At 35.4% G+C, this 13,081-nt stretch overlaps 1 protein-coding gene across 3 annotated transcripts in view; it reads right to left on the reverse strand.

The window, feature by feature from the left end:
- ARNT (aryl hydrocarbon receptor nuclear translocator) overlaps positions 1–13,081 on the reverse strand; it is a 53,996-nt gene extending 40,915 nt beyond the window's left edge. For all 3 annotated transcript variants that reach the window (XM_019740003.3, XM_019740002.3, XM_019740001.3), the window contains exon 1: positions 12,914–13,081. In XM_019740003.3, the coding sequence (XP_019595562.2) occupies positions 12,914–12,938 (25 nt within the window). In that variant the 5' untranslated portion in view covers positions 12,939–13,081. The remainder of the gene's footprint in view (positions 1–12,913) is intronic.

The following is a 13,081-nucleotide window of genomic DNA, read 5'->3' on the forward strand; positions in this document are numbered from 1 at the left end:
AAGCTTCCACCGCAAGAATCTAGACAAAGAACAAAATAACCCAAAGCAAGCAAAAGGAAGGAAATAATAAAGAACATAAATCAATGAATTTAAAAACAGAAAAACAATAAAGAAATTTTTAAAAAGAGCTAGTTCTTTAAATAGATCAATAAAGTTGACAAACTTCTAGCAAGAAAACAAAAAAGAGAAGCCATAAACTACCAACATCAGGAATGAAAACGGGTATCACTACAGACCCTGAAGAAATCAAAGGGATAGTTGGCAATGCTAAGAATAACTTAGACACAGAAATTTGGTAAATTAGAATGAATCAATTCCTTGAAAAAACACAAACTACAACTGACCCAATACAAAAAATCCAATGACTTGAATGGCCCCATAACTATTAAGAAATTGAATTCACAATTTTAAAACTCAAAAAAAGAAAGCTCCAGGTCCAGATAATTTCACTTGAGAATTCTACTAAATAAGAATTAACACCAATTCTACGCAATCTTCTCCAGAAACTAGCTGAGGAATGGGACACCTACCAATTCATCTTATGAAGCTAGTATGACACTGATACCAAAACCAAAGACAGTACAAAAACAAAACAAACAAAAAACTACACATCAACATTCCCCAAGAAAACAGATACAAAAAGCCTCAACAAAACATTAGCAAATAGAACTTAGAAATACGCAAAAGAATTATACACATAACCAAGTGTGATTTATTCTAGGGACGCAAACTGGTTCGGTATTTAAAAATCAATGAACATAATTCACCATACTAACAGGTTAAAGTAATAAAATTACAATCAGATCAACCTATGCACAAAAAGCATTTAACAAAATTCAACACCCATTCGTGATTAAAAACTCAGAAAAACAGGAACAGAGGGAAATGTCCTCAAGTTGATAAAAGAAATCTACCAAAAAATAAACAAAAACCTACAGCTAATATTATATTTAATAGTGAAAGACAATGCTTTCTCTGTAAGATTGGAAACTAGGCAAGAATACTCACTCTCGTTACTTAAACAGAGCGTGCGAAGTTCTAGCCAGTGCAAAGATGCAAGAAAAGGAAATAAAAGGCATATATACAGCTCAAAAGGAAAGAGATAAAACTGTCCCCATTTTCAGATGGCACGAGCGTCTTCATAGAAAAACCTAAAGCATCTATCAAAACAACCTCCTAGAATAAATTCAGCATAATTTCAGCATACAAAATATTTTTAAAAATCAATTGTTTCAGATGACGTATTACAGAATTGCACACCTGAAATCTATGCAACTTTACTAACAATTGTCACCCCAATAAACTTTAATTTTTAAAAAATCAACTGTTTCTATATACTAGCAATTAATACAAGGACTCCAAGATTAAAATACAAAGCCATTTATAATCATTTAAAAAAATATTTAGGTATAAATCTAACACGCACAGGAATTAATTGTATGATGAAAACTACACAACACTGAAGAAAAAAATCAAAAATCAAAATAAATGGAGAGACATAGTATGTTTATGTTTACTTAGCATAGTAAAGATGCTAATTCTCTTCAAATAGATATACAGGTTTAATGCAATTCTTACCAAAATTCTACCAACATGTTTTTGTAGATATAAACAAGGTTATTCTAAAATTTATATGGAAAGGTAAAAGAACTATAATAGCTAAAACAACTTTGACAAAGAAAAAGTGAGAGGAATCAGTCCACCCAATTTCAAGACTGTGTAGCTACAATCCTGCTGTCTTAGCAAAGGGACAGATGCAGAGATCATTGGAACTCAGAAATAGAGCCACAGAAATATGCCCGAATGATTTTTGACAAAAGTGCAAATGCAGTTCACTGGAGGGAGGAAAAATAGCCTTTTTCAACAAAAGGTACTAAAGCAATGGGACATCTGTAGGCGAAAAAAGGAACTCAACGTAAGCTTCACCCCTTATATAAAAATAATCAAAATGAATCACTGAATTAAATGTAAAATGTAAAACTATGTAACTTTTGGGGGAAAAAACAGGAAAAATTTTTCAGGATCTAGAGCGAGGCAAAGAGTTCTTAGACTTAGCACCAAGAGCATGATACATGAAAGGAAAGAAAAACTGATAAATTGGATTTCATTGAAATTAAAAACTTTTGCTCTATGAAAAACTGTCAGAGGATGAAAAGACAAGTTAGAGCGGAAGAACACACTGCAACAAAGGACAAAGCATTTGTATCTAGAATATAAAAAGAACTCTCAAAACTCAACAGTAAGAAAGCAAATGGTACAATTAAGAACATGGGCAAAAGACAAAAAGAGACATTTCACCAAAGAAGATATACAAATGATAAATAAGCACATGAAAAGATGTTCAACATCATTAGCCATGAAGGAAATGCAAATTAAAACCACAATGAGCTGCACTACACACCTATCAGAATGCTTAAAATAAAAAAATAATAACAATACCAAACGTTGGGAATGATACAGAAAAAGTAGATCACTTACACATTTCTGGTAAGAATGTAATATAGCATCACCGTTCCGGAAAATAGTTGGGAATTTCTTTAAACATGAAACTGACATATGACCCAGCACTGCACTTGTGGGTATTTAATCCCAGAAAAATGTTTACACAAAAACTCGATAATTGTAGTGGGTTGAATAGTGTAAAAATGCATGCCCAGATAGAACCTCAGAATGTGACCTTATTTAGAATTAGGGTCGCTAAAGATATAATTAAGATTGAGGTCACACTGGATTAGGGTGGACTCTAAATGCAATGATTGCTGTCTTTACTAGAGCAAGAAAAGGAACATTTGGATACAGAGACACAGAGACTGGAGTGATGTGTCTACCAGCTAGAAAAGAAGGTAGGTTTCTCCCTCAGAGCCTCCAGAAGGAACCAAACCTGCCAATATCTTCATTTCAGATTGTGAGCCTCCAGAACTGTGAGAGAATCAATTTCTGTTGTTTTAAGCCCTCCAGTTTGTGGTAATTTGTCACAGCAGGCCTGGGAAATGAATACAGTAATGATGTATAACTCTCTTAATACACTCTGGATTTGATTTACTAATATTAGTAGCTCCTTTTAAATGGAAAAGGAACTTAGAGTGATGTTAAGGGTAGCATAGTTAAGAGGTACTCTTAGTGCACTAAATTCAAGTACCTTCTATGAAAGTCACAGAAATTGATTTTACAGAATCAAATTGTCAAATTGAAGTTGACAGAAATTACAGAAAAACAGTAAATATAACATATTTTAGTCATTCAACAGTCTCCCAGATTTACAGAAAAGCTACTTCTAAATGTACCTATCTTTCCTGAAATAGGAGAAATAACATCAAACTAAGTCATTGAAAACATACGACTGAGAAAAATAGGAGTGATAAAGCATTACAAGTCGAATAGATAATGTTTTTTTAAATGTTGGTAACAATAATCCGTCATATTGGTAACTTGTCTAAAACATGAACCACTTTGGATATGTTTTTTAATGTTTTATTTATAAGTCCTAAAATCTACCTCCAAATTATATAATAAACTTCACCTAACCTCAAAACACAAGAATAACATACACACATAAATTTGACAACTTAGATAAAATGAATCAGTTCTCTGATTCATTTTATGCACGTCTTTTATTACAAGCCCAAGCATTTATCACTGACTTTAATACTGGACAAAGAGAGTACTCAAAACCACCATTAAAATGATGATGCGTAACAAAGCTACAGTAATCAAAATAGTATGGTACTGGCATCAAGACAGACATATAGACCAATGGAATAGAGAGCCCAGAAACAAACACTCACACATATGGTCAAATGATTTTCAACAAGGGTGCCAAGACTATTAAACAGGAAAGGAAAGTCTTTTCAACAAATGGTGCTGAGAAAATTGGACAACCATATGCAAAGCATAAAGCTGTAGCCTTCCTTACCTTACGTCATGTACAAAAATTAACTCAAAATAGATCAAAGACCTGAATGTAGGAGCTAAAACTATAAAACTTAGAAGAAAACATATGGGAAAAGCTTCATGACATTGGATTTGGCAATTTCTTGGGTATATCAAAAGCACAAGCAACAAAAGTGAAAAGCAGATACTTTTGATTTCGTGAATTTGGGCTTCACCAAAATTAGAAACTTTCGTTTATCAAAGAACAATATCAACAGAGTAAAAAGGCAACCCATGGAATGGGAGAAAGTATTTGTGAATCACTTACCTGATATGGGATTACTAATCAAAAACGTATAAAGAACTGCAACTCAACAAAAAGAACACAATCTGATTAATATAAAATGGGCAAACAACCTGATAGACAATTCTCCAAAGGGATATACAAATAATCAACAAGTAAATGAAAAGATGCTCAACATCACTAATCATTAGAGAAATGCAAATCAAAACTATAGTGAGATACCACCTCACACCCATTAGGAATGGCCACCATTTAAAAAAGAAATAAAGAAAAGATCAAGTGTTAGTGAGGATGTGGGGGAATTGGACCTCTTGTGCGTTGCTGGTGGGCGTGTAAAATGGTGCAGCCACTATGGAAAACAGTGTGGAGATTGCTCAAAAATTTAGAAATAGAACTACCTTATTGACCCAGCTATCCCACTTATGGGTATATACTCAAAAGAACTAAAAGCAGGGTCTCAAAGAGACAATTGTACAACCCCCATGTTCACAGCAATATTACTCACAATAGTCAAGATGTACTGTGTTTCCCCAAAAATAAGACCTAGCCAGACCATAAGCTCTAATGCGTCTTTTGGAGCAAAAATTAATATAAGACTGGGTCTTAGTACAGTACATATACAATATAATATATAATATAGGGTATAATATAATACTGGATCTTACATTAATTTTTGCTCCAAAAGACACCATTAAAGCTGATGGTCCGGCTAGGTCTTATTTTCAGGGAAACATAGTAGTAAACAACCCAAGTGTCCATTGAGATGAATGGATAAAAAAGTGTGGCATATACAGCCTATAAAAAAACAGGAAATTCTGTGTTATGCTACCATATGAATCAACCCAGAAGATATTATGATATGTTAAATAAGCCAGTCACAAATAAACAAATACTATGATTCCACTTATATAAGGTACATATAGTCAAATTCAGAGACAGAGTGGAGAATGGTGGTTGCTGGGGGTTGAAGAACGGAGAGTTATTGTTTAATGGGTACAGTTTCAGTTTTGCAAGATGAAAAAAGTTCTGGAGGTGGATGGTACACAACAATGTACATATACTAATACCAATGACTGTACACTTAAAAATAGTTAAAATGGCAAATTTTGTTATGTGTATTTTGGCCCAATAAAAAAATATTTTAATACATAAAAAAAATTGTATTTTTTAATCTATTATCTATTGAATTGGAAATTTATCCACCATATACAATTAAGAGAAAAAAAGCTACTGAAAAGTATATATAATATAATTCTTTTTAAAGTTCATGTGCATAACAAAAATCTGGAAGAATTCATTTGATATTTATTGCATGCCTACTATATGCCAGGTACTGTTGCAGGCCCTAGAGATAAAGGATTAAACAGAAGAGACAAAAATCTTAACCCTTATGAATTTTACATGTTAGTGGGAGAGAGAAAAACAAAGAAATAATTAAAATATAAACTGGGTTGACAATATGAAACTAACATTTTATAGGCAAAAAAAATGATTAAATATTGGTAATTTCATATGGTTCAACTTAATATTATAATATATAGTGATAAATGTGGAGAACAATATACTAGAGGAAGTTAAATCAGAAGCATATAAAGGTTCATGTATAGGAGGGTAGCAATTTTAGATAGTGAGGGAAGACCTCACTGAAAAGGTAACATTTAAGGAAAGATTAGAAGGAGGTATGGGAATTAACCATGTAGGTATTTGGAGGAAATGCATTCTAGAAAGAGTGCAAAGGCCTGGAGCTGAGAATGAGCCTGTTAAATTCTAGAAATAGTATGGATGATATCATGGCTAGACTGGAGTGAGCAAATGTTATACAGTAAACTATTAACAGTGGTTATCGCTGGGATGGCATTTAGAGACGTCTACATTTTTCTGTATATCTATATAACATTAAGTGCATATTATTTTTAAAACCAGAAAATGCATGATCCTTATTTTTTTTTTTTTAAAGAAAATTTATGTGTGTGGGGCACACACTGAAAATCTGAGCAAACACAGTTCAAACTCTAAAGTTAGATAAATCTGGATTCCAATTCTAGGGTTATACCACTTAGCACTTGTATGACCTTGGGCAAATGACACAATCTCTCTAAGTTTATCTGTAAAATGTCTAACAGTCCCTACCTTTTGGGAAGATTAAGTTAGATACTGCATGTGGAAATTGCTTAGCATAGTGCCTGACACACTAAGTATTCCTTAAACAGTGGCTTTATAAAAATATATCGAACACCAAAATGGTAACTGCTTTTGCCATTATTAATTGTTGTCATTTCAAAAGTAACATATTAAAATAGATATGGATATACAGAAAATCAAATGGAGCCAGTCCATAAAAATATTCAAATAATACAGAAGCAAACAATCAGAAGTAAAATTCTCCCAATCCCAATTTCCCCCTATGGGTAACCGCTGTTAACATTCTGATATGAATCCCTTCAGACCTTTTTCTATGTATGATATATTATAGGGCTTGGGGTTACTTACATAAAATGTAAATATGATATATTATAGGGTTTGGTGTTATTTACATAAAAAAAAGGTGAGGGACCATATTATACTTGTTCCAAACATTTTATTTTTTCCATGTAACAATATCTCTTAGAAGGTATATCAATAAATACAGTGTTAGCACATTCTTTTAAATAGTTATACAGTACTTTATAACACAAATGTAAATATTTACGAAATTCAAACTATCACTAACATAATGTTTCAGTGAACGTTCTTGTGTATCTTCATGCACAGGAGCCAGTTGTGTTTCTATACTAACAAATTTCTGAAAATGACCGGATCTAAGGAAGCACATTTCAACCTTTGCCCATTACCCTCCAAGGAGGTTACACCAATCAGGAGCCTCACCAACAGTACCCAATTATCCATACCTCCACCAGCACTGGGTTTTCGTAATCCTTCAAGTTTTTACTAATTTTCTCGGTGTAAAATAATTATCACTGTTGGTTTAATGTGCACTTTTCTATTATTAGTAAGACTGAGTATATTTTTACGTGCTATTGCTATTCATTTTTTTCTATCTCATCCTGTAAATTTTAAATAGTGAATATATTTTCTTCCTAAGAAAAGCAAAAATTTTCCATAAAAAAGTTCATACTTTTAATCAATCAATTTATATAGGATCTAAGAGTTAGAAGACTTTAGAGGAGGAAAAGATGACTGAGATGTTTGAAACTAAGGTCTGGCGTAGTCCCTAGCTAGCACAGAGGAGGTAATCAATTGGAAGGAAAAACCAAAGGAAACAAGGCAGGCAGCCGGCCAGCCAGTCAGGAAGCTTCAAAAGGGTAGGTCAAGCGGGCCTCAAAAAAAGTGAAGGAGGCATTCCACATAGACAAAAGGACATGAGCAAATCCACCAAAGGGAGGTATGAAAATAGCTGTGAAGAGCCGTAGGGAAACCGACCTATATAGAGCATAGAGTCTACATACAGGAGAAAAAAACAGATGTCAACTGTGAGAAGGCTTTGAATGCCAAGATAAAATCTTAGATCTGATTAAACAACTGAAAGACAAAATACACCATAAGTCAGAGTGACAAGAAAAAAATGTAAATTAAATGATTAAACTGATAGATTTAAAGTTTGAAGCAATAGAAGCAGGGAGACAAATAAGACTAAGCAAAATGAGGTGATAAAAAAAGCCTAAGTGAGTATGATGGCAGGATGAAAACGTAAAGGAGCTTCTAAATTTTTCAACTATGCAACTTCCGAAATAAGGATAGTTAGCTAAATGTATACATCTTTTACTTTCTTCCCACCCACCCATAAAAGAATTATACAAAGGAGAAAAACAATTTTATACAAGATATAAAACCACATGGATGAAAAAAATGGGAGGAAGAGCAATACATTTTTGGAACCTGGGTAAACTGCCTTGGTAGGCCCAAGAACAGAATCCTAAGCCAGCAAGGAAAAAAGCAGAAAACCAATTCAATTTACATACTGGAATCCCCCAAAGTCTCATGAACTGGTGATTCCAGTGGGAGGTGGGGGGAGGGCGAGCGGGGGTGGGGGGTGGGGGGGTGAATGAAAGCTAAAATAAATAAAGAGGATTGATTCTACATCTGTTTAAGCGGCAGGCAGATTCCCACATCCTCTCCCTGGTTCCTTCCAGGAGAGAAACTGCCCTTCCTCCGCCCTGTCAAAGGCTGCTTTATTCTCTGGAGAGTGTTAACCAGAGGTCCTCTAGTCTGGAGAACACCAGGCAAAGTCGAAAGTAAGGAAACCATACTGAAAACAGAAACTAACAGCAATGTATGCCAAATGGTTGCTTTATTTTTCTCCTATTGTACTGCCCCTTCCCTGTATTCCATGTTTCTTCTTTCTTGGTTTACTCTCTCCTACTAGTGAAGCACATGGTCTAATAAATTCCCAAGAAAGAGTGTAAAGAAGACCTTGGATGTATGAAAATATCTTTCCTCTCCTTCACTAATTGATAGTTTGCCTAGGTATGGAATTCTAAGTTGGAAATTATTTTGCTTCAGAATTTTAAAGGCATTGCTTCATTGTCTTCTACTTTCTAGTGTGACTACTGAGAAGCAAGACCCATCTGATTCCTGGAAAACACCAGGCAAAGTTGAAAGGAAGGGAACCATACTTTGAACTGACCTTTATTTTTCCCTGTGGAGCTTATAGGATAATCTTTGTATCAGATGCTGAAATTTCATGACAATGTGCCTTGACGCGGGTGTGTTTTCATTCACTAGTCTGGTCCTTTCAATTTGAAAACTCTTATTTCTGGGATATTTTATTTAAACAAAAAGTTTGGTTAAAAGATATAAAAATGGCTGTCACTGGGAAGAAGAAACTGAGAGAAGGGAGTAGAGGACTGCTGTTTTTATAACAAATCATGTAAAATTAAGTCCTTGAATATATGCATGGATAATTTTGATTAAAATAACTTTAAACATTTCGATGTTTAAATATATCGATTTTCAATATATGTTTTATATGGTTTAAAATGTTTTATGTTTTAATATCTTTATATGTTTAAAAATATATACTTTTATGCCCAAAAAAAAGAGAGAGATGTGATAGCCAGGTAAATACGTAAAAGAATCCAAACACTTCTAGTTGCTTAGCCTGAGGAACTGGAAAAACTGGGATAGTCATGAAAGATACAGAAAAGTTAGGAAGGGCAACAGATTTGAAGGAAATAACAGTGGACACATATATAAGTAGTATGTTAAAGATTATTCAACTAGAGATGTCTTTTAAATAGATAAAAATATAGAAAAGAAGCTTAACTCAAATTTTACTAGTTTTGGAATTAAATACCCCCAAGCTGTCATGGCCTAAGTAAAATCAAGAGAAAAAGGTTTAGTTTTCTTGAGTGTTGCAATTTAGTTTTTGAAGATCAATCACCATTTGGCACTGTGGAAATCTCTATGGTTATTGTCTTAGAAGAAGGTCTTCATCCATAGCAGAGAACCTCAAAAAACTTTCACAAAACAACCATAAAACAGCCTATTAATCTCATGTTAGTGGATTGTTGGAGTAGAGGGGTAGGGCTGGAACACAACAACTAAACTGAGAGACCACTATTTCAAAACAACAAGAAAACTAGAGTTCCCAAGAAAGCAGAAGTTATCTACTTCTTAATTTCTAAGAAAATAGGAAAGATTCAGGTTGGTACCACAAATCTAATAGCATACAGGGTCTTTATAAAAATGTTAATTGTATTTCAGTTGCTGAATTAGTAAAATATAAACTTTTTAAACAGTTTTTGCAATAGAATATAACAGTTAGCATCTTAATTTTACAATTTTATACTTAATTCCTATTTCTTGGTATAGTTTTAAAACTATAATTTATATAGGTGAAAATTATGTGGGGAAAAAAATTTTCCTAAATGTCAGCCTTAAAAACCCAAACAGTGTTCCTTCCCTTGCCTTCTACCATATTCTCCATCCACAATAAATGGTACTAACAAAAGAGTCTCTATTAATGAAAATACCAGAATGAAGGGAGGAAGAACCTACACTTGCACAAACTCATTCATGGCTCTCTGGTTTGAATACTGAATTGTAAATCAAATACCTAATCTCTTCCCTATCAGCCCCTTAGCCAATGCATTACAAATCACACATGCAATTTAAAGAGCTCCTCAAAACTGATAGTAGTCTATAGACAAGAAAGACATGGCCTAAGACTTCATGGACCACCTACCCACCCACTCCTGTTGGTAGAATTAGTGAAAATTAATAGAATATGAAGAATTATCAATTCATGCAGAAAAAGGCCATCATCACATTAGAACTATATTATGTCAGCATAACTCTTAGAGAGTATAATCTTACTCTTCTTTTGATCCAGCACCATGTTAAGACAGTGAAAATACAAAGGAACCAGGTCCCCAGCAAGACATTATAAAGAGCCATCAATAGTCTCTAAATTATACTCTAAATACAATTAAAATGATCAAGCATTGTTATTAATGCTGTGGATTAACATAAATGAAGCTTAGAGAGGAGTCAAATAATTATTTAAAAATCCTTTGCAGATATATGTAAAGATAGAACATGAACTGTAGGGAAACTGAACCACCAGCAAAAAAAAAAAACAAAGTAGAAAAATTCAAAGAAATAGGTGTGATGTAACTAGTCCTTAACAAGGCTTTAAGAAAAGAAAGTTTGACCACACAACAAAGACTTCCAACCTGAAAACCATTTGCTTTCTTTTCACTGAGCACAGTACATTTCCATCCTGTGTCCTCATTTCCCAAAATGCAGCAGGCTACTAAAAGTCCACAGTACATCTATGATCTTTCTTTTGATATAACAGAGTAAAAGGAGAATTGAAGAAAGAAAATACATCTTCTAATTGAATTATAATGTGTCGAATATGGGATCAATAACGTGGAAGAATTTTTCACAAACAAAAAAGAAATCTACAAAGTGCAGAAGCAGGCCACCAAAGGACAACAAACAAAATCCACTGTTTCATTAGCAAGGATACTGCACAAATACTTGCTATTTTCTGCTTACAGATTAAAGCTGATATTGATCAGCTAATGAAAATGTGGTCAAGAGATTATCATTCTGGTTCCTGTTGTTCAAAAAAACAAAACAAAATAGAGCAACCCCACCCACACTCTGGAAAAAAGCTTCTGACGTGAACTGAACTTGTTTACCCAGGCCACCTCTTAATAAGAGAAATGCTCTGCAACTTGACTAGGGTTATATAAGTATTTTGCAATGTGTTATCAGTATAAAATCTTGTTTATTTATTCCCTAGTTAACAGATAGAGGTTATTTTACTACAAAGCCGTAATACCATGTTTCCCCAAAAATAAGACCTAACGGGACCATCAGCTCTAATGTATCTTTTGGAGCAAAAATTAATATATGGTAATAGCATCTTTCCAATTTGACTCCATCACTCAGCACTTCCTGCACTGGAATTTCAGCCATTAATTTTATCTCCTTTTCCTCTAAAAAAATTTTTTTAAAGATTTTAAAATATGATATTGACCTTCTTTAAATAGCTCTGTTCCCAGATACATGGTGGGAAAAACTAAATTTCAGTGATTCAAGTGTAATAGCAAAATCTGGGTATTGCAAAATAATACTGACTTTCAGAGCCATGAAAGAAATCTAAATTTCAGCATGGAAACAGCATTGAATCCCTTCCACTGCAATATTTTCAACAAATTCACTTCTACTTGCTTTCTTTCTTTTTTTTTTTTTTTTTTTTTTTTTTTTAAGTCTATCAAAGATAGGAATTTCTAGGAAGGGATTTCATTTTGCAGGAGAATGGCCAAAGTCAGCAAGGCAAACTAGGACCCCTAAAATGAAATACTTCCTAGGGAAAAATAACTACAATATAGTGGAAAGAGGACTAGGAATTTGAAGACTTATCGGTCCAAACCTGCTGCACTACTCCCCCCTCCATCTCTTAGACGCGACTGGTTGTCTTTTTTTTGTTTTTTTGTTTTTTAACGTCCAAGCTCCCTCTTTTGAAGAAATTACCATTGAGAAATGGCATGGAACTGAACTTGTCTCGATCCACACCAAACAGTATTTAAACTTGGGATTCTGGATGCATGCTTGCTGTTGGCAAGATCTGCCCTGAACCTCAACCACTTCACAAACCTCTGCCTTCAGCAACTAGACCCTAGAGGCACCTCTTCAAACAGAAACGCAAGTTTCAAAGAACAGCCGGGGGGCTGGGGTGTGGGGGGGACGTGGAGGTACAGCCTAGAAAAACTGTGAGAATACACCGGTATTGAACTTTTTTTTTAACAGACATGAAAATCTAAACGTTTAAACATGTGGAAGTGCCACCTTAACTAAACAGCAACGTGGTCCAGTGTTTATGAATCCAAACTACTTTTAAAGGAAACCAAGACCCTCTGCCCACAGTCACTGGGCATCACGCAGCTCCAGTGGGCAGAGGGTTGAAAGAGGACCACACTGCACACCGGGACGCGGCCAGAGGAGTGCAGGCCGGCCAGCCCCGTGTGGGCAGCAACTCCAGCAGAACTCGGGGAACCGAACCCTCAACTCCCACCGCCGGCTCCCTCCCTCCACCTCGGGTCTCCCCAGGTCCCCAGGGTTGGGCCCCTCCCCCAGGTCACTCCCCTCCCCCACCGCCCCCTCGTCGCCCCCGCGCGTCCCAGCGCCCTCAGCCCCAACTTCGGCCCCTCAGCCCTGGGTCTCCTCAGCTGCCAACCCTTTCAGCCCCTCCTCCTTTAGAGGCGCCCCAGTCCTCCGTCTCCTCACCGGGGTTAGCAGTAGTTGCCGCCATGGCCGTAGGTGCCACCGCCGAGGCACCCCTCCCCCGAGTGGGAGGAGCCGCCGTCACCGAACTGGGGGGGAGCAAGAGGGGAGAACCACTCCCCAGACGCGGCGCCCTACAGCCGCCACTGCTACCGCGGAATCCAAGATGGC

The sequence above is a fragment of the Rhinolophus sinicus genome, chromosome 7, assembly GCF_057876585.1.
Source record: "Rhinolophus sinicus isolate RSI-liver-muscle chromosome 7, RSI-T2T, whole genome shotgun sequence".
NCBI classification, from domain to species: Eukaryota; Metazoa; Chordata; class Mammalia; order Chiroptera; family Rhinolophidae; genus Rhinolophus; species Rhinolophus sinicus.